The 21,437-nt window shown below is 50.9% G+C and overlaps 1 protein-coding gene across 1 annotated transcript in view; it reads left to right on the forward strand.

The window, feature by feature from the left end:
* Positions 1-17,631, forward strand: part of AFAP1L2 (actin filament associated protein 1-like 2) — a 116,697-nt gene extending 99,066 nt beyond the window's left edge. Inside the window, exons 8-20 of the mRNA XM_006880161.1 lie at positions 1,506-1,685; positions 5,343-5,432; positions 6,761-6,845; positions 8,033-8,137; positions 10,172-10,383; positions 12,367-12,512; positions 13,188-13,299; positions 15,072-15,311; positions 15,406-15,559; positions 15,785-15,940; positions 16,210-16,391; positions 16,500-16,622; positions 17,605-17,631. Of these exons, the coding sequence (XP_006880223.1) occupies positions 1,506-1,685; positions 5,343-5,432; positions 6,761-6,845; positions 8,033-8,137; positions 10,172-10,383; positions 12,367-12,512; positions 13,188-13,299; positions 15,072-15,311; positions 15,406-15,559; positions 15,785-15,940; positions 16,210-16,391; positions 16,500-16,622; positions 17,605-17,631 (1,812 nt within the window). The remainder of the gene's footprint in view (positions 1-1,505; positions 1,686-5,342; positions 5,433-6,760; positions 6,846-8,032; positions 8,138-10,171; positions 10,384-12,366; positions 12,513-13,187; positions 13,300-15,071; positions 15,312-15,405; positions 15,560-15,784; positions 15,941-16,209; positions 16,392-16,499; positions 16,623-17,604) is intronic.
* Positions 17,632-21,437: the final 3,806 nt, after the last annotated feature.

Raw genomic sequence — 21,437 nt, forward strand, 5'->3', positions numbered from 1 at the left:
AAAATTTTAACAATACTATTAGACAATTGCACTCCATCCTACAGGGTCTCTGTGAGTTACAATCAACGTGTTGGTAGGTTTTTATCAGATTCTTAAAGGAAAGTATGAGATCTCCCATGATCCCATCCATATTAAATTTGTTGTTGTTGTTGATTGCCACTGAGTAGAGGTCAACTCATAGCGACTCTATGAACAAAAGACCTACTGCCTTTCCATAACTGTCATCATTTCACCAAGTTCATAGAGTTTCCAGAGGCATGTGGTTTATAAAGTGGATGCCACTCCTGCTTACCAGTCTGTTTTACAACTGGGAGCTCCACCAAACACTGTCCACAATGGGAAACCATTCTAGTATTTGATATCCCCGTGGCACAAGGTTCAGCATCACAGCAAACCCAGGTCACCTCATATAGCACGTTGACAAAGAGTGATGTGCAAAGTGGAAGAATGTTCCTGCAGATAGAACAGCACTAGTCTCATTTAGCAGTGCTTAAGTGTGGTTGAGTCAAATATGACTCAGAGTAAGCTTTTTTAAATTGTGGTAAATACCTTTGTTAAACAAAAAAAATTTGCCCTTCCAGGATTTTCACGTGAACGATTAGTGACATTCATTGTGTTACTCAGGTTGTTGAGCGATTGTGTCTGCTTTCAGATTTTCCCATCACCCTGAACAGACCTTCAGCGCCCTCTGACCCGGGATCCTCCTGCTCCCTTAAGTTGACTCCCAGCCCTGATTCCAGCCACTGCTTTCATCTGTGCTCCATGAGAGTTACATGCATTTTTCTCAGAAATTACTAAATTAAATTATATTTAATAATTGGAATAAGACAAACCCCCCAAAGGAATCAGAAGATAGTACTCTGAGAACAGTCCCATTTCTGGTTACTTTAAATGAAAGTCTGTTCTCTCCTCATTTGAAGTTCCATGGGATTATTATGTATGTGTTTTTTGCACTGATGACAGTGCACCCTGCTCAGGGCAAAAACTTTAAGGGTCTCGATTTGACAAAGGAGACGTTGAGATGCAGAGGATAGTCTCTGGCTGAGAGGAGGGTCCTTTTCTGTTTCCTCACATGCCGTTTTGTATCTAAGTCACTTACACACTCAGCTTTTCATTCCTGATAGACTGAAATGGTAAAGACAACATGTTACTACTGGTGAGAGATGGGGAGACGTGAAGGACTAGTTCCATCTCTGATCGTGAGAGTAGGCGACTGAGGACACATTTAGGAGCCATCCCAGGCCGGGAGCGAGGTTTGAGCAGTTCAGACAAGTGCTTGGTGCATCCCTGGCCGAGGCTGGTGAGAATGAGACTTGAAGGAAAGAGCACATCAGCCTTGGGTGGAAAACGAGCATTGCTGATGTTTAAGGCTCTGGGCCTGCTTTGGGGAACCCAGCCTCACAGCTCCATTGAATAAAGCGGGTTCTCAGTGGGTCCGCAGCCCCAGGTGGTCCCACCTTCTGCAGACTCTGACCAGACCTGCTATCCCTTCTTTTTCCTTTCAGTGCTACAAATCCTCCAAGGACCACAACCCACAGCTGGACGTGAACTTGCTGGGCAGCAGCGTCATCCACAAGGAGAAGCAAGTGCGGAAGAAGGAGCACAAGTTGAAGATCACGCCCATGAACGCCGACGTCATTGTGCTGGGCCTGCAGAGCAAAGACCAGGCGGAGCAGTGGCTCCGGGTAAGGGAGTTGCTGGGCCCTAGGGGCAGCAGGGCCTGCTTCCTTCCTGGCCCTCCAGCTCTCATAAGCCCATTCGCTGTTGAGTTGATTGAGATCCATGGTTGACACCACTTGTGTGGAGAAGAACTGCGCTTCAAACGGTCTGCAGTGGCTGGTTTTGGGGAAGTAGATGGTCAGGTGGGTTTCTTTTATGCCATCTCTGGTGGGTTTGAGCAACCAACCTTCTGGCTAACAGTCAAATATATTAATCATTTGTGTTACCACCCACCAACAAGGGAGCTCTGGTGACCCAGCAGTGAGGAGATGCACTGCCGGCCCCAAGGTACACTGTTCAGATCCACCAGCTAGATGGACAGTCTCCTCCATTGTCATTTATAGCCTTTGAAAACCTGCTGGAGGGTCAGCTATGAGTTGGTTCTGATTTGACAACACATCAAAAACCACCAATGATCATAAACCTTTTTCAAAAGGGCCTGGGGGATGTTGGAAAGGTTGGAAAGCTTCAACCTTCAAATTTCAGAAACTGTTCTTAGTGGTAACAGTCTCATTTATGGAAATCTGACAGCAACACAGTGACCTCCCTTGGTTTCTCAGTTAAAGGCCTTTGCCAGTCTTGCCTCTAGGGAGGCATCCTGATTCTCTGTATTTGAAGAGTGGCCTTTGCTGTGACTTTGTAAGCCCTTACCACAGGTCATAGACTGTTAGCAACTTGAACTCAACTAGTTATATTAGCGGAGCTCTGGTGGCTTTGTGGGTAAGGAGCTGTGCTGCGAACCCAAAGGCAGGTGGTTTGAATCCACCAGCTGCTCTGCTGGGTTGTGGGGGGGCAGGGGGAGGTGGACCATTTCCTATTGTGTGAGTCACGGACTTTGAAAAGCTGCTGGAAGGTCAGGTATGAGTCAGTTCCAACCTAATGGTATGCAACAAAAACAGCCACATTAGAAGGAGCGCAGATGACGTGGTCTACGAACCCACGGCCACACCTCCCTAGTGGTTTAAACCCAGCAGCTCTGAGGGAGATGGGTAGTCTACTCTCATGCAATTTAGAGCCTCAGAAGTCAATAGATGGCCACCTATCAGCTGGTTCTGACTTGACAACAGTGGAAGTCTGAGGACCACACTGGGGGAAAGGGGGGGGGGCGGTCAATGGCAATGTCCCCATGTTATAGGTTAAGGCTCAGAGGAGGGAGGCGATTTGCTCAAGGTCACTTGGAAAATGAGGCTGTGTTTCCAACGCAGCGCTGTCTGACCACAACCACAAGTGCACAGGATGACAGCGGTGCTGCGTCTGGGGAGGGAGCTTGCTGACCACATACGTGTTAGAGAGGAGCTTGACAGTTCAGGGAGGTACAAAGTTTGCACCAAGAAAGTCCTGGAAAGACTTGAGCAGCCAGCAGGGCTCCTGGCGAGGCCCTTGAGGGCCAGAGAGGCCCCTTTCCTCCTTCCTGCTGCCCCTTCCGTTATATCTGCCAGGTGCTTGTGGTCGAAGGATCATCAGGGAGGGTGCTGGCTGCAGAAGGCTGTTGTCGGTGCCGTCAAATTGATTCTGGCTCAAAGTGAGCCCGTCTGGCCAAGTAGAACTGCCCCTTAGTGCTTATACTGTAATCTTTACACAGACATCACTAGGCCTTCCTCCTCCAGAGCCGCTGGAGGGGTTCAGACCTCCAGCCTTTATGTTAAAAACCAAGCGTTTAACCATCACATCACCAAGTCTCCTTTTCTGGAAGGTCTACCCTGGACATTTATGAGTACAGGCTCTAGGTTTGAATCCTGGCTCTAGCCTTTTTCAGCGAAGTGGCCTAGCTTTGTTCCTTAATGTATGTATGTATGTATGTATGTATGTGTGTGTGTGCGCGTGCGCACACCAGTGCCAGTGCTTAAAACTTGCCTAGTGTTGACGAGAGGCTGGAGGCTTCTCTAAACTGACAAGCTAAACAGAACCAGGGCTGCTGGTTTCGTTTTCATTCCTTTCTCCTGCTCAGATCCCCTGCCCTAGTTTCAGCTAACACGTCCCTTACTCCCATCTCTCTCTCTCTCTCTCACACATACACACACACACACACTCTCTTTCTCTCTGAGTGTCTCTGTCTCTCTCTCACTCCCCCCCCACTCTCACACACTCACTCTATCACACACACTCTCTCTGTGTGTGTCTCTCACACTCTCCCTCTGTGTCTCTCTCTCACACATACACACTCTCTCTGTCTCTCTCTTTCTCTCTGTGTGTCTGTCTGTCCCTATCTCTCTCTCACCGCCCCCCTTCTTGCTCCTGGCTCCCAGCACTGTTCCTCTGACTGCTCAGATCCCCCTCCTGCTCCTGACCCCAGCTTCTCTCCCACACTCCCATGCCCTCTCCCTGAAACGCCTCGCCCCCACAGCCCCTGCTGATGGTTTCAAGGACAAGCAGGCTTTCTGTCAGCAGGCCGGGCCTTGGTCTGGCTGCACAGAGAGACCCTGTTCCTGCTCGATGAACTGCAGAGGTAGGCTGGCCCAGCAGGGCTCTGCCAGTGAGCTCACAGCCTGGCTGGCCTCTCAGGTGGACACCGGCCATGCAGCATGGGCCTCACTAAACCAGCCTCCTATTCCAACCCTCAGACGAGCAGTGACACCCTCCCACAAGTTGCGATGCAGAGTACGGTGGGAGATGGGGGTGCTGAGGCAGGAACAAGGGCCCCAGTAAAGGAAAGGGCAAGGCAGAGCTTTCCTGGGGGAGGCCCTTGTGCCTGGATGGTTGGGCAGGGACATCCTAATAAGGACTGGTGCCCTGTGCTCAGCACTTCCCATGTGTGAGACCCACAGTGGGCCTGTGACATAGCTAGGAGCCCATCTCACAGATCAGGAGACTGAGGCTTACGTCCATAGTCACCAAGTGGCATAGTGGTGTTTCCAAGGCTCTGTGTCACTTACTAGATGTGGACACAGGTCCCTAACAGGATCTGATGCTTTCCTGAGCTTCTCCTTCATCCACAGCCATGTATCCTTTTGGTTATGAATCTGATTTTAAATCCATGTCCATAAACTTTGCTAGGCAGATACTAAGAGGGTCTCTGAAGTGGCTCTGGTGACTGTGCCAAGGGTTCCAGAGGGTTCGTGAGGTGTCACCTTAGCCAGCATTCTCAGGACATCCCAGAGGTGGCCGTTAGCCGCTGCCATGTGTGTTCACAGTCCTAACCATCTGTGTGTCCCCCTTCTCAGCCCGGCCCCGGGAGACAAAGGCTCCCCCCAGAGCAGGGTGAGGTGATGGTGGTGTCCACTCTGGGCCCTCAAGGTTGGACAGGAGCAGCTTAGCATCTTAGGTAGCATGGATGCACATAGCACGCTGGGCCCTGGCACCACCACTCTGGGGTGCAAAACCATGGAACCGTCTGGAAACTGCGGGTGATTATGTGGCGGCAGTGAAGCAGCTGCCCTGCCCAGTGCAATGCCAGCCAGGGACTCAGGGGCAGCTCCTGGAGCAGGGGCCACGGTTCAGGTCACCTTTGGACTGGCTGCAAAGGCCTTGTCCCCAGAACCCCTCGTGGGGTCTCCCGACTGGTGGCTGCCCCAGTGGGCTCTGAGATGACATGTCATCACATGGTGGGTGATTTCTCTGCTCCCTGAAAATGAGGCCTCACCTTCCTCACCTCCTCCTCCCCTGACCCTCTGCTCTCCCACCAGGTCATCCAGGAGGTGAGCGGCCTGCCTGCCGAGGGAGCATCTGAGGGGAACCACTGCGTCCCAGACGCTCAGCGCCCAAACTGTCAGAAAGTAAGAGAGAGAGAGAGTGTGTGTGAGTGTCCCTCCCCATCCTAGGAGGAGACTGCAACTCTGCTTTTTATCCTGCAAAATTCAAAGTGTAAAACCAGGAGCAGGGATTTTGCATTTCAAATGCATGAATAAACATACAATGCTCGGATGAGGACATCAGCTTTGCAGGAAAACATGAAGTGGACACAGACCTTGTGAGAGCTTTATGGGCGCCAAGGTGACAGTGCCCACTTGCCAAGGCAGGAAGACTGACTCAGGGAGCCTGTTCTCACTCCCTCCCCTGAGTGGAGGTCTTCTGGCGGTGGTCTCCCAATGCTGGTGTTGATCCCAATAAAGGGACAAGGTGGGTGAGGTGCTAACCAAGGGACTGGCCATCTCCTGTGGGGTCACAGTGATGTCCCCAGGTCACTGCAGGTCCGTATCCTGGGCCTGGACTTGCACAGAGCATCCAGGCGTCCTGTGATCCTTTCCTGGCAGGGGGCAGGCCCTATGTTCTTGGAGGACAAAGGCCACCCTCCGTGGAGAAACGCCCTGGCCTTTCAGAGGGACCAGTGGGTAGTCTAGTTGTATTACTCACTGCTTGATTGCCGACAAGAAAACTGAAATCAGAGTGAACTTGGGTTTCTTGTGCGTTGGGGTGAGCAAGACTCCACTGACTGTCCAGGCAGCTTCAGTCTCTGGTCCCTGCCTGTCCGGTGGATTGGTATCCCATCAGGCTTAGCGTAGGTGGTTCTCTAGAAGCAGCTTGATAGGAAGCACCCAGATCCTTCAGGTTCTAACAGCAGCAATATTTAGGGGCCACTGTAGTCCCTTTAAGAACCCCATGAGTGCAGATGGGGCTGTCAGCTCCGGTTTAGACTCTGGGAATAGGGCTCTAAGCAGCTCTGAATAAGCTGGAGAATGCGTGAGTTGTGATCGGAGTGGTGGCCTGACATCAGGTAACACAGTCAGTTCTCAGCCCAAGATTGGTGGTCCCCAACTCCACAGTGCTCTTCAGTTGAGAGGCAGAACTGAATGCCTTTCTGGGGATGCCTACCTGCCCTTTTTACTGTCACACGGACAGCTGCCTCGTCAGGCTCCCACTTTGAGAACCTGTGAATGAGCCTGGGCGGTAGCTTGAAAAGGGGAAGGTGCTTTGGGGCTGAGCAGAGAAGGCCACTAAAGAGGCTTGGCTAACGTCCCTCCAGACTCCTCCAGGTGGAGTGACAGGACTGGTCAGGTTGACTCTGGCCTACACCCAAGACCCAGCTACTGTTTCCCCCACATTGTGGTCCTTGAGGTAACCGTTCCCAGCCAGTGATCACCGCAGGCGTCTCTTTCTCCCCCAGATGGATATTGCTGAGAAGTACCTGTCGGCCTCCGAGTTCATCGGCTCCACAGACAGCCACCTTGAGGTCCCGGAGATCAAAGACGGTAACAGCTCTGTGCTGGGCCTCCTGGTCTGGGAGGGTGGGAGTGCTGGTGTGAAGCTTGTCTGTCTGACTCAAGTTTCAGCACCAGATTGTACCACAGTCTTCAAGTGAAAAAACTCTTAGAAATAGCTGATCTCAAGATGGTGCTCAGCAGCGGTTCCAATGGCTGGCTTTTCAGTAGATCACAGGTCTTTCCTATTAGATGCCTTGGGTAGGTTTCAAGAGCATTAACATTTGCACCATCACAGGATCCCCCTACAGCTGATAAAAAACTCAAACTCACTGCCACTGAGTTGATTCTAACACAGAGCATTTGCCTCCACTGGGTTTCAGAGGCTTGAAATCTTACCAGGAGGAAAATGCCCAGTTTTCGGTAGAGGAGGTCCTGATGGAGTCACACCACCAGAGAGACACCTCTGGGTTAACGCTGTTCACACACCACAGACTACAGCTGACAGGACCAGAAGAAGGGAGAAGTGGCCAAATTAACAGTACAGCTCAGAAAATACTGAGGATGTTGTTGTTGGTGATTGCTGTCGAGTTGAGCACGGCTCTGAGCGACCCTATGAACAAAATACCTGAAGCCTTTCTCTAACTATCGTCATTTCTCGAAGTTCATAGAGTTTCCAGAGGCTTGTGGTTTAGGAAGTGGATGCCACTCGTGCTTCCAAACCTGTCCTAAAACTAGGAGCTCCACAAACACTGTCCAACATGGGCAACCGTGATGGCATTTGACACCCCAGTGGCACAAGGTTCAACATCACAGCAACCCCGGGTTACCTCAGTACAGCAAATTGACAGAAGAGTGCTGTACCACTTAGCAGAATGTTCCTCCAAAGTGTTCTGTTCTGTTCTTTTCTTCTTTGTACATCCTCTTTGAAATCTTTTACAACTGATCAAGAATCACAAGGGCTTACATACTATATAAGAGAGAGCTGGTATCTCCTTTGAATTTGTTACTCTGAGAGAGCAACAGACACCAACAATAGACACCTCACTGACTCCTTAATGGGTCTCACTGGTCCCCATCTCTGAAGCTCTGGCTCTGGTTGGGGCACGTGAATTGAGGAGCAGAGGGGTGTGAATGTGCGTGTGCACACGCATGTGTAAGGGCGGCATTAAGGGAACACGCTGCCCTGCTCCTCTCCACTCCCCACAGTGCTGACCGATGTCCCCTCTTCCTGACAGTCAAGAAGAAAAGCTCTGCCGGCCTCAAACTGAGCCACCTGATGAACCTGGGCAGGAAGAAGTCCACCTCGCTGGAGCCCGCTGAGCGGTCCCTGGAGGCCTGCAGTAAGAACCGTGGCCGCCTGGCAGAAGGCGAGGTCGGCTGGCCGGGGCCCAGTGTTAGGTCTGGCTCCAAGCCTCTCCAGGACCGACAGCTGACAGACGCCTGGTATCTGATGTCTTCGCTGCACCGGTTCTCCGTGCCCAGCCAGGCTGTCCTGCGGCAGTACAGGGCTCTTGACGGAAGTGAAGGGTTGGGCTGAGGAGAGTGTGTGGAGCAGGACAGATACAGGGTCAGGTGCCACGGAGACCAGGCAGGGGGAAGACAGCCCCAAGAGCTTTCAGCCCAGGGGAGGCGACAGTTTCCTATTGTATTTATAAAAACTCAGACAAAAGAACCTCTCATGCTTTTCTGTGGTCACATAGCTCCGAGGCCAGAGGTGGCTTGGTGGATGGTGGTGGCTAAGTGGGCTGGGTGGTGCTGTGGGGAGCAGCAGAGATTCAGAGATGGGAACCAGTGAGACCCATTAAGGAGCCGGTGAGGTGTCTGTGGCTGGTATCAAGGTGAATGTGGAAGCTGACATCAGGGGGACAGGGCATCCCCACTGTCCTCCAGTCACACCTGAGGAAGCTGAGGTCAAGAGGAGAAAAGTCTTTTCACTGAAAACGTTCCTGAGGGAAGGGCTGAGCCTTCCTGCTGTATCTCCCGGGGCCCGAGGGCCAGTCCTGTCCACCCTCAGGTCTCCTGCGCATGGTGCTCTGGTCAACTCCCTAGGTTCACTGCAAAGCCCCACCCGAGCTGTTAAATGAAGGAGGAGGGTGTCCAGGGTTGGATGGGAGGGCCACAGACGGGCTGTGCAGCCTCACAGAGGGCACGGGGCTTGGGCCCAGTGACTCAGTGTTTGGGAGCCGAAGCTAAGCTAGTGCTGGGAGTTTCCTCAGCAGCTAAGCATGCCCCATCACCTGTGGCGATGGTGGGGTGTGGGGCTGGCGGGTGGGGGCTGGGAGCGAGGATGAGAGGCGCACTCTCTTTCCCAGGACTTGAGGCTTGGGATCAGAGCACCCGGTCTCACTGCACCCAGAATTCCCCTTGACCCTGAGCACAGTGATGGCGTGTCTCGCCTTTAAGAGCGTGGCCCAGTCAGGCTTGCCCTTAACTCCTTTCTCACTTTGCTGTGATCGTGTGGCTCTCAGAAATGTGCAGTCCCCACTGTGTGTCTGCTGCAGGACTGGGTGAGCAGGTGGCCGTAACATTTTCACACAGTGGCACGTCTGGTTAATGCTGACCAAGGCGCTGAGACACTGCCAGGCCGTTGGCATAGACACTGTCCAGTAATGCCGCAGGAAGGTGTGGACACTGGTCAATGTCAGATCATTGTGCATGGAGTGCAACTGGCCTGGTCTTTTCTCATTGTTGGGTCCCAAACAGTGCAGACCAAGGCTGCACTCGGTGTGTGGTGTCAGCTCAGCAAATGTCATCTACAGCTGGAGAGGCGCTCCTGCCCCAAGGCCATCTGAGAGCAGGGAGGAGGCAATGTGGTGCATTCTGAGCTGGCAGCAGACAGAGCCTCAGGGCACAGACCGTGGGCACAGGGCATGACAGGCATAGGGCCTGCTCTGTGGCCTCCTGGCAAGGGCAGCAGGGAGCCAGGAGCCAAGTGAGCTGACAAAAGGTTGAACACAAGACCAGGAAGGGCCACAGGCCCTCAGGAGGAAAGGAGGAGACAGCACTGGCCCTGAAAGGCCACCGCAGGTGGAGGTGAGGCCGACCAGGAGTGGGAGGACTCCAGGGGGGTAGAGATACCCGAGTGTGGAGGCTGAGGAGCTTGCTGCAAGCAGCCCTGTGCTGCGGGGCACCTTCTGTCACAATGGCCTAACTGACAGGTCTGGAGGGCCGCCGTGCACCAGGACCTGAGAGGCTTGATGCTGAGGCTTGGAGCTGTGGATTCCTCGTCCTCCCCACCCACAGGGGATCTCTGCTCAGAGACCCCCTCCCGTCCTCTGGCTGCCCCCTGCCCTATAACCAGAACAGCTATGTCCCCGAGGGAGTGGCATGGGCCTCCGCCTGGGCCTCCTGCAGCTGCAGCCCTCCCCATGCAGGTTACCTGAACGTCCTGGTCAACAGCCAGCGGAGGCCACGCTGGTGCTGCGTCAAGGACAGCCACCTGCACTTCTACCAGGACCGGAACCGGAGCAAGGCCGCGCAGCAGCCCCTCTGCCTGCTGGGCTGTGAGGTGGTCCCAGACCCCAGCCCTGAGCACCTCTACTCCTTCCGAATTCTCCACAACGGGGAGGAGCTGGTCAAACTGGAGGTACTGCTGTGTGTGTGTGTCTGTCTGGGATGACCCCAAGGACTGCAGTCCTTCCTATGGCCTCTTTGCAAGCTGCTTTCACTTGCTGGGGCCTGAGACTGTTGGCATTTCTTAAGTTTCCACCCTCTTTGTGACATCAGTACGGCTGTGTGATCAGTGGGGACAGTGAGCTGCTTCCTGCAGTTGGGGCTGGAGGAATATTAACTCCCTGCACAAGCGCACAAGGCTTGTGCAGGAGGAGTCTCGTTTAGTGCAGGCTTCACGTAGGAACCTCCATGCTCAGCAGATTAAAATGCTGGTTGGAGTTGATCTGGGGAGGAATTAGGTTTGCCATACAATTTCCTTTCTCACTCCCATCCTCCAATGTTATGTTTACAAAAACAAGAAATGACACTGCAAAATGACATTTACGAAAAAGAAAAGCATGGGGCAGGCTAGATAGAGCCCAGTGCCAGATTAAATGTGCATAAACACACCGTGTTTTATGCCAGTAAATTTCATCCAGGGGTCGGTCTCCATCCAAATTATGTTCCGATGTTGCCCTCTGCTGGTCAAGTTGTGTCAAGCTCTCTATGAGCTTGTATCTACCTTCAGTGTCCACTTGATGACAGAATCCTGGTGGCACAATGCTGAAACATTCAGCTGTTGATCGAAAGGTTCACAGTTCAAACCCACTAACTGCTCCAATCTTAACATAGCACGAAGGGTGTACTGCATAAGAGTATGATGGATAAGGCCAATTTGATAGTTGTGCTTTCTCCTGGAAAGGACCCCATGGCTTCTATCAAATATTCAGCCTTTTCTTGTTTTAAAGGCTTCCAGTAATGTTGGTATTTTAATATAAGCACTCAGTGAGCAGGTACGATTAGACTGTATTGTCCCTGGGGGGGATATGGGGGGTGTGTGAGGCAAGCACCACTGTCATTAGGGATTAATTCTTCCTTTGTCAGAGCTGGTTGACCTAGTCAGAGAGATTTGAGACACCCTGACGTTCTCAAAATCATCAACAAATAGATATTTGAGTTTTGTTATCCTGAGTCCCGGCTGCCTCATATGAACGGATTCTGGTGACAAGCTGACATGGGATAATCCATCAGAGGTGCCAACCTAAACATATATGTGTTTTCATAATTCTCCCCAGCCAGTTGTTAGGTGCTGTTAAGTTGGAACCAACTCATGGTTGACCCTCCAGTTTTCAGAGGGTCTAAAGCACATGAGAAGTGAGTGCCCATCATTCTCCCATGAAGCAGCTACTGGATTTGAACCACCTGCCTTTGGGTTGGCTATGCAACTCCCTACCCATTAGGCCTTCATCCCCAGTGCATTATTGTTGCTGTTGTGTACCAGAGAATCAGAATCAACCCATAGCTGACCCTCCAGAGGGTTCTCAGAGGCAGTTAATTGCACGGGAGGAGACTGCCCATCTTTCTCCCATGGAGCAGCTGATAGATTTGAACCGTGTCCCTTCAGGAGTGCAATACAGCTTCTTGCCCCTAGGCCATCAGCACTCCGTCCCCAGTGCATTACATCCTTCTAGAAATATGAGTACCAGTCACTTGTGACACCCAGGAATATGTTCACAGAGACACTGAGTCAAAATCAAGGTGTCACTAGGGGAGGAAAGGTTATATGAGGTATGCTCCAGATCATATCATAGCCAAAAATGATCACAATAAAGAGTCACGTAAAATGTTTGCTTCCCAGTGCATATAAAAGTTATTTACACAGCTACACAGTTATTTACACAACCTGGAGTCTATTAAATGTGTACACTAGTGTTAGGAAAATTTTGAAATGTAAAAATTATCAAGATGTGATAGGCCACGAAGAGAACAGTACCTGCTATTAGAACAATGGTGGTGTCCTTGCTCACTCAAGGTGTGTCTGCCTCAGGGAAGTGGGGCCTGGGAAAATGAGCGTGCGGTGGGGCTGGGCACCAGGCAGGGACACGCCACCCTGCTCACGTCTGTCCCTCTCTCCCAGGCCAAGTCTTCCGAGGAGATGGGCCACTGGTTGGGCCTCTTGCTCTCCGAGTCGGGCTCCAAGACCGACCCCGAAGAATTCACCTATGACTACGTGGATGCCGACAGGGTTTCCTGTATCGTGAATGCAGCCAAAACCTCTCTGCTGTGAGTATCAAGGGTCCTTCTACGTCGCATACGCTCCTTCCCAGCCGAGCTTCTAGGCCCAGGTTCCGGTTGAGAATGGTTCAGGGCAGGAAGAATGGTTCGTTCTGCCCTGCTCTCCACAGCAGCAGGCCATGTCCAAGGTTGAAGTCTATCTCTGAGGGGCTATTCCCAGCTAATAGCTGGCCAAGCAGGCCTGAGCTTCCAGTGTTCCTGGATCTGGTTAGATGCCCTCCACTCTCTGATAATTGGCCCCTTTCCTGGGGCCCCCACTCTGTCCCCACGACTGAGTACACAGGGCTGTGTACTCTATGTGCACGCACAGGGTCAGGCAGGGGAACTGGCAGAACCTGGCCATGCCACTGAAGCTGTGTCCTAAGACCCAAAAGGGGACAGTATCATGCCTTCCGCTCCTGGAGGAGGAAGTGAGGGGGTTTATTGTTGGGAGAGCCTGAGAGAGATCAGGGAGAAAGGCTGGAAAAGAATCCTAGGGGCAGGAGAAGGAGAGTTGGTGTTTGAGAAGAAAACTCTGGACCCACAAGTTATAGTAAGAAGGCAGTGAGGGCCACCCCTGAATGAACTGGCTTTTGCTGGAGGTAAATACATTCCCCGTCCACGTTTCATGGTGTCCCCATTCTGAATCCTCTGCGATGCCGCCTTCTCCACTCTGTCTTGCAGACTGATGCAGAGGAAGTTCTCAGAGCCCAACGCGTACATTGATGGCCTGCCCCGCCAGGGCTGTCAGGAGGAGATCTACGATGATGTGGAGATGTCGGAACTGAAGGCAGCGGTAAGTGACAGGCCTGGCTGGGGCCCGGGGATGCCCTGTCCTCCTCTTCAAGGCTGACCACTGTTAGACTGTCCCCAAGCTGAGTGGCTCTAGAGCCCCTCTTCCAGGCCCTCGGTGCAGACTTAACAGCTCCTCTGCCATGCGCTCAGCTGAGTCCTCCACCTGGTGTAGATCTGTGTCTCTGGAGCAGGTGGCCACAGTCCTGGCCAGGGCTAGGGATTTGGTATTGGAAGCAGGGGGAGGAACTCTGTTAGCCTTGGAGCTCCCACTGACAGCTGAGGTGACATCTCTGTACCAGCAGCAGAGACCACGGATGGGGCATTTCACTGCTCCGCTAACAGTTCACATGTGTTAGTTCATTTAAGCTGACCCCTTTATGGCAGGTACTGTTCTTCAAGGGAGCTCTGGTGGCCTAGAGGCAAGAAGCTGGGTTATAATCCCAAAGGCACACTGTTCAAATCCACTACCTGCATCGCAGGAGAAGGATGGGTAACTGCTGCCCATGAGATATACCGCCTCTGAAAACCCGTCAGAGGGCCAGCTAGGGGTCAGTACCAGTGTGAGGACACCCAACAGGAACTGTTGTTGTTGTTGTTGTTATGTGCCGTCGAGTCACTTGTGACTCATAGCGACCCTATGTACAACAGCCCTAAACTCTGCTCTGTCCTGTGCCAATCGCACCGTCTCTAACACTCCCATCCCAATTATCCCAGTCACTGAATCAATCCACCTCATAGAGGGCCTTCCTCTCCTGCGCCGTCCCTCGACCCTCCCAAGCATGATGTCCTTCTCCAAGGACAGGTCTCTCCTCACAGCATGTCCAAAGTATGTTAGACGGAGCCTCAGAATCTTTGCTTCCAAGGAGCCACCCGGTTTAACCCTTTCCAGGACAAATCTGTTTGTTTTCCTAGCAGTCCACGGTATTCTCAATACTCTTCTCCAGCACCACAGCTCAAAGGCATCAATTCTCCTTCTATCCTCCTTGGTCATTGTCCAACTCTCTGATGCATAACAAGTGATTGCGAAGACCATGGCCTGTATCAGACACACCTTAGTCTCCAGAGAGACACCATTGCTCTTCAGTACTTTGGAGAGGTCCCTAACAGCAGACTTTCCCATGGCAGTGCGCCTTTTAATTTCCTGGCTGCTGGTGCCAAGACTGTTGACTATGGAGCCAAGCAAACTAAAGCTGTGTACAATCTCAATCTCTTCACCATCCATCCTGATGCTGCCAATTGGTCCAGTGGTGAGAATCTTTGTCTTCTTGACATTGAGCCTCAATCCATATTGTAGGCTACAGTCCTTGACACTCTGCAGCAGGCACTTCAGGTCCTCTTCAGTTTCAGCAAGCAGGGTTGTGTCATCCGCATAACGCAGGTTGTTGATAAATCATCCACCAATCTTGACCCCACATTTCTCCTCATAGAGCCCAGCCTCCCGGATAATCTGTTCCGCATATAGGTTGAAAAGGTATGGAGATAGGACACATCCCTGGCGTACGCCCTTCCCAATTTTGAACCATGCAGTGTTCCCTTGCTCTGTTCTGACGACTGCTTCCTGGTTCAAGTATAAGTTTCGCATTAGAATGATCAAGTGTTCTGGGATTCCCATTCTTCTCAGGGTCAGCCACAGTTTGTTATGATCTACACAGTCAAATGCCTTTGCATAGTTAATGAAACAACAGCAACTATTAGATAACCTGTCCTGGAGACTTAATCCCAGCACCTCAGACGCCAGAACAGCAGGGAAGTCTATCGTCCTGTCTGCTGCAGGTGGACGTCACCGAGGAAGACACCCCGGGGATGGACGCTCCGAGCTCCAGTGAGTCTGACCGAGTGTATCTGGACCTCACGCCCGTCAAGTCATTCCTCCACGGCTCCAGCAGCGCCCAGGCCCGGGCCGCCTCCCCGACCTTGCCCCGCCTGGACGAGCCGGCCGAGGCCTTCCCTGCGGACCCGGAGCCCCCTCTAGACGAGCCCACTGTAAAGGCTGCAGAGACCCCTGAAGAGCAGGTACAGAAGAGCCTCTCCTGGTGGACATGTGGCCTCACCTTCGCAGGCCCCTCAGCCACTGACCCGTGTCCACTGTGCCCCAAAGCAGAGGCAGCAGGAGAGCCAGGAGCTGGAGGAGCCCAGTGTGAGAATCGCCACCGTCAAAATCCAGACAGAACAGCAGAAAATCACGTTCCCCGACACGGTGACTCTGTCCCCTGCCGGGGCCAGCTCACCCGGGAAGGACAGGCAGCGGGTCACCAGTGCAGGTGCTTGTCTGAGCCAGAGCCCAAGGTTTGCCGATGGCTGGGTGGACCTAAGGGTGGCTCAGAGAGGTGAAGGGACTTGCCCAAGGTCACTCAGCAAAGGTGAGGGGGGAGATGGCTAGCATCTCTCAGGGAGAGGCTGTCCCCAAGGCCACGGCTGGAAGCTGGGTAGAGGGCAGCCCTCCCCGTCCACCTAGTGACCTGAGGTTCCTCTCCCTGGGTCTCCAGAGATCAGACTGGGCAAGAACAGGACAGAGGCTGAGGTGAAGCGGTACACAGAGGAGAAAGAGAAGCTGGAGAGGCAGAAGGAGGAAATCCGGGGCCACCTGGCCCAGCTTCGGAGAGAGAAACGGGAGCTGAAAGAGAGCCTGTCCAAGTGTACAGGTAAGGGCTCCCCGGGCTGGCCTCCAGGGAGTAGGTGAGCGGGAACGTTCTAGAATGTTCTCGTTCAGTGCACAGCCTTCCACACCTTGTGAGGCCGTCTGTTGGGCATAAGACATCTCACATCATCCTTCCAGCCAGTTGCAAAGCACTCTGAAAGCGTCTATTTTCTAGATCTTCTCTAGAACCTTCCCAAAGCCTTTATCTTGGTTTCTCCAGCATGACTCTTCATACTCGGCATATAAATGACAGCAGCTTCCTTCTCCCCACAGACAAAGGCGCCCTGGCCAGCTTGGAGCAGAAGCTGAAGGAGATCGACGAGGAGTGCAGGGTTGAGGAGAGCAGGCGTGTGGACCTGGAGCTCAACATCATGGAGGTGAAAGACAACCTCAAGAAGGCCGAGGCCGGGCCCGTGATCCTGGGGACCACAGTGGATACCACTCACTTGGAGAGCGTGAGCCCCCGCCTGAATGTGAGAGCCTGGGCCCTCCTGGATGGGGGCAGGGAGGTGGGGCACATCTCGCTCCCGTGACTCAGCCTCTGCGCTTCTCTCTGCCCACAGCCCAAAGCTGCCACCCCCACCCCCGTCCCAGACTGCACCCCAGTCAACTCGGCAACGGCGCTCAAAAACAGGCCCCTCTCAGTCATGGTCACAGGCAAAGGAACAGTCCTGCAGAAAGCCAAGGTAAGCAGTCACTCCCAGCCTCCTCCAGGGCCCCAAGCACTGGCCCCAATACAAGGTCCCTCCTCTAACCCAGGGGACACCTTGAACAAAGCCTCCATGCTCACACGAGGAACTAAGGGGCTCAGTCTCCAGGACCTTTGTCAGGTGTTTCTGCCAATCCCTTCCCTCATTTATACAATGGAGAGCATGCCTGGAGCTGCCTGTGTTTCTGGTAAACTGCTCCTCAGTTTCTATCCCACTTCCCAAGCCAAGACCTTTAATTCTCCTAGTGGTTGCTCTAGGTACCACACCAACAAACGTGTAAGCAGAGTCCGGACAGGGCTTGAAATGCATTTCCTCCTCTGTCCCTAACTGCTGCTTTGCTTAAGAGACCAATATGTACAGATGTATGTTGTTTAACGTCTATCTGGATAATATTCACTTTATGTTGATGGGCCAGTACACCCAACTGTCTGTGTCAAAACACTAGGCGTGAACCCCGTTTCTGTTCAGCTGCCACAGCTGAGCTGCAGTGGAGGCCCCCCCAAGTTTCAGCCTTCCCACAACTACTGAATCTCAGCAAGGGGAGCCCCTGTGTTTTTCCCAGGGTGGTCTCATAGGGTTCTGATGACCAGATATGCATCCCAGGTGTCCGCAGTCCCCTCCACTAGGCAAGTTTACCCATGAGAACCCCTCCCAGGTTCTCGGGGACAGTCTAGCTAGCGGAGAAGGTGGTGACAGCTGGCTGAGCCCTCTTCTGAAGCATCTGTAATGTGTGTCACACAGCAGCCCATCTGGACCCGTGCCCTTGAGAGCCCCAAGGACACAGGCATTGACACAGTGCCCAAACCACCTAGCGGGCCAGCCTGGGGCCGTTAAGCAATGCCTGTCCGTGCTGTCTCTCTGTTGAGTTTGTTCTATTTTAAAATGCATGTAAGGTTTGCTACAGAGAAGTAACTTTCTTTTTCTTTGGGGGGGTGCTGGTATTTGAATGGCACCGTAGGAATGGGAGAAGAAAGGAGCCAGTTAGGAAACAAGCATCTAAAGCCTCTCCCCTCACTGTGGACCTTGGTGACAATCCTGTTTCCTTCACGTCTTCATTAAAGCAGCAAGTCCACAAGAGAGTGCAGGTGTTTAGAGGAAAAAGCAAGGCCTGGTTCCTGTGACTGGTAAGCGCTAGCTGAGAGGAGGCTCATACCTTCTCAGAACCAAGGGAACCAGAACGAGAGACGTCTTCTCGCACGTGGACGTCTGATGGATGAGCGTGAGAACACTTGTATTTATGAAGGTCTCTGCCGCTGCTGTGGAGTTTTCATCAAGTACTAAGGGTATTTTTTTGCCACAATCTGTTGGTGAGTCTTCAGTGGAAGAGAAATCAGTGTCCTCGTCTACCAGACTGACAAGATGCAGCCTTCTGCCGGTCACATTTCCCCCAACTGTCGGCACTGAGGGTTCAACTGCTCGTGTTTTCCTGTTTCTTCGATATTTACAGGTCCAACAGTGATCTTCTACAACATGGTTTTATTAAAAATGGGACCACACTGAGGCCAATTTCTTTTGGGTCCTAAGATAGGCGTGAGTCAACTACTTTTAAGATGTTAACTGATGCTGTATTATATAAGAAAAAATGTTTAAAATTCTGTAACTTAGAGGTTTTTTTTAAAAAAAAATTCCCTTTGAGATTTAACTGCCTTTTTTTTTATATATATTACTATAGCAAAGAAATTATCCTGTGTTTACAGATTCAGTCTTGTGGCCAGGCCATTTCTAAGGAAAGACTTATTTAATGTTCTCATTCCATTTTTCAAGTCGTGTTTAATATCAAGGCCCCTTCCAGGGAAAAGTAAACTTAGAGTGGGAGGGTCACCTGCTTCTCTTAAGACTGGGAATGCCCTTCTCGGGGCGGCCTTGTCATATTCTTGGATGGTATTGTTTTGTTTTTTAACAGGTTGAAACATTTCATCTCTGCCTCACTTCTGGGAGTTCTGAATCAGTTCTCTGTGAACTAAAGATCTTTTGTGTCTTTCTAATCCCAGGGCATTTCTTTTTGTCATGAACATGTGGTACCCCTTTACCGAGTGGTAAGTTAGATTTTTATAAATAAAATTTTAATTGTGTTTCATGAAAGGGCTTGGCCATTCATTTCCACGTTGAACTTCAAATTCCATATGATAAAATCTGGCAGAACTACACTGTCGACTCTTAGGAGGAGGAGACTAAGCCTTCTTGAGGCAGGGGAGGTCTGTGGGCAAAGGGAGTTCAACTCCACCAGCCACTGAATATGGGCAATTTCCTCCCATGCAATTTATAGCCTCAGAAACCCAGTGAAGAGTCAGCTATGAGTTGGTTCTGACCCACAGCAGCATTGCAAGACTGCCACACCTTACTCTCCAGGAGCTGCTGGTGGATTTGAACCACTGACTCTTCAGTGAGGTTACAGAGGCTGTAAATCACACGGGAGGAGATTATCTGTTCTTCTCCCCTGGAGCAGCTGGTGGCCTCAAACTGTGTGCCTTTGGGATTGCAGCACAGATTAGAAATCAGTACACATGGAAGTGAAACATATTCCTAAATAATTTGTAGGGAAAAGAAAATTATCAATACTCAGGAGTGTGCCTCAGTAGTAATTAAGGAAGTTCATTGCATAAATGCATTTATTTTTTTTTTAAAAAATTACAGGAAAACATTATGAATCTGGCAGTTTGAGGAAGTATGGAAGTACCACTTTCTAAAAGGTACACCCCAAATAGAAAGCCATTACAAACAAAAAGCTGAAGGTCATAGGAAAAACAATCTTAAATGCAATACTGGTAAATGAGATGCAGCAGTGTATCTACCTTGGCAAGGTGCATTATTTTTTAACCTTGTTTTTTAAAGGATTATAAGGGCAGTCTAATACTTAATAGCAATTCATCACATTAATAGATTAAATGTGAAAAACGTCATTGATGAAATGAAGCCAAACACAAAAATTCTCAGTAACCCAGGAAGAGAAATAAACATTCTAAACCCAATAAGCTACATAAAAAGTCCTTTAAATTTATGAAGCAGCTACAGCCATCTACCTGCTACCGCCACTCTTAAAATGATGACTCTAGGGGCCCTCAGCTATATAAGTCTACTGGCAACATTTTTTCCCAACAGCATGTGCTCACTGCAGGTCTCTGTCACATTTCGCTAAGTCTCATAATACAGCAAATTGCTTTCTCATGCTCTTGCACTCTTGATAAAAGACAGTGCAAATCAAACCCACTGTCACGGAATCCGTTTCAACTCCACTGGGGTCCCACGGCTATAAATCTTAACGGAAACAGTATGTCCATCTTTCTAACCACCAACCCTCTGATTAGCAGCACAAAGCACCCCTCGTTAGCGCTTCTCAAACAGACTACAATCCAAATGGAAATAAATTCATGTGATTCGCTATAATGCGGGGTCTAGAACTCCGCCTGTAGCATCAACCTTCAAAGGGAAGACACAATGGTGATTATTCATAAATGTTCTCTTTTCATAAAGAGAATATATTTAAATATTTCTGGTATAATGAAATTAAGGGTGGGTTAAGCAGTGATGTAATGAATAATCTCCACCATTCCTGGGACCTCAGTTCTTAAAAACAATCCCTGGGTTATGTCATAAAAATTCTTCACTGTTCTTAAATCCAAGCAAATTACCTAGGGCACTCAACTGTTGCAGAGTGCATGTCCCCACGCTATGAAATGACTAAAGGTCATTTACTGAAAGACAGGTAACCCAGATGTTACCATAAGTCAATGTTTAAGGTACTACAGACCCTTTTAACACTTACATGGTAGTGCCTCTTAAAGCATTTTCCTCCTAACAATAGCAATCCTGAAGGATCTGCAAGGTAAGAGGCATTTAAATCAAAGCAACCTTGAACTTTTGTATGTTGTTATGTGCCGTCGAGTTGCCTGCAACTCAGAGCAACCTTATGTACAACAGCCCTAAACCCTGCTCTATTCTGTGCCAATATTACTGTCTCTGACACACCTACCCCCATTACCCCAGTCACTGAATCAATCCAGCTCATAGAGGGTCTTCCCCTCCTGCGCTGTCCCTCCACCCTTCCAAGCATGGCGACCTTCTATTAAAACTGTAAGACCTCTGAGTTTGTCAGTTCTACAGGGAAGCCAAGTTGAAACACAAGTAGAGGGCAGAATTGATTCCTAGGCCCTGCAGAGGTGACCGAAGACGTGATTTGCCAGAAGCCATTCCCAGCAGGCCCCTCCACCACACAGCAACACATTCTCCTGTTAACCAACCAACCACATCTCTTAAAAAGATTCCTTTTAAAGCCAGCCAAAACGAAAACCTAGACAGCAGATAAACTAAGCTTTAAAAGCAAAAGTGCTCCAGATTTCTTTAATTGATTTTTTTTTTGGTCAAGTTTTCTAATTCTCCTCGCCCCAATCCCAGGAAAATACAAGAAAGAACCCAGTGAACAGTCTGCAATGCGACCTCCTAAGTAAACTCTAAAAAGATGACCTCCGAGGGGACACTGGACATGACCAGTTTAGCCTGGGCCTCCTACTCCAAGTCACTGATTCTGTCCCTGAACCCTTCAGCCCACAAACAAGCAGGGAAAGTAGTCAACAGCCACAGTTAGAGTCACCTTGTCACAAATGTCATTCAAGCCCTGTTTTCAAGAACAGGAGAACATTTTTTTCCTTTCTCTCTCAAAATGTCACTGCCCAGTGGCTCAGATGACACTCCAGTATCTGCCGCCTCCTTTGAGTCGTGACTCCCTGTGACATTCTATCCACACACAATTTTTTTTCGGGGGGTAGGGAACGCAAGCCTCCAACAGGTCATCAA

Source organism: Elephantulus edwardii, unplaced genomic scaffold, assembly GCF_000299155.1.
Source record: "Elephantulus edwardii isolate Elephantulus edwardi_28Jun2011 unplaced genomic scaffold, EleEdw1.0 scaffold00006, whole genome shotgun sequence".
In the NCBI taxonomy this organism is placed as follows: Eukaryota; Metazoa; Chordata; class Mammalia; order Macroscelidea; family Macroscelididae; genus Elephantulus; species Elephantulus edwardii.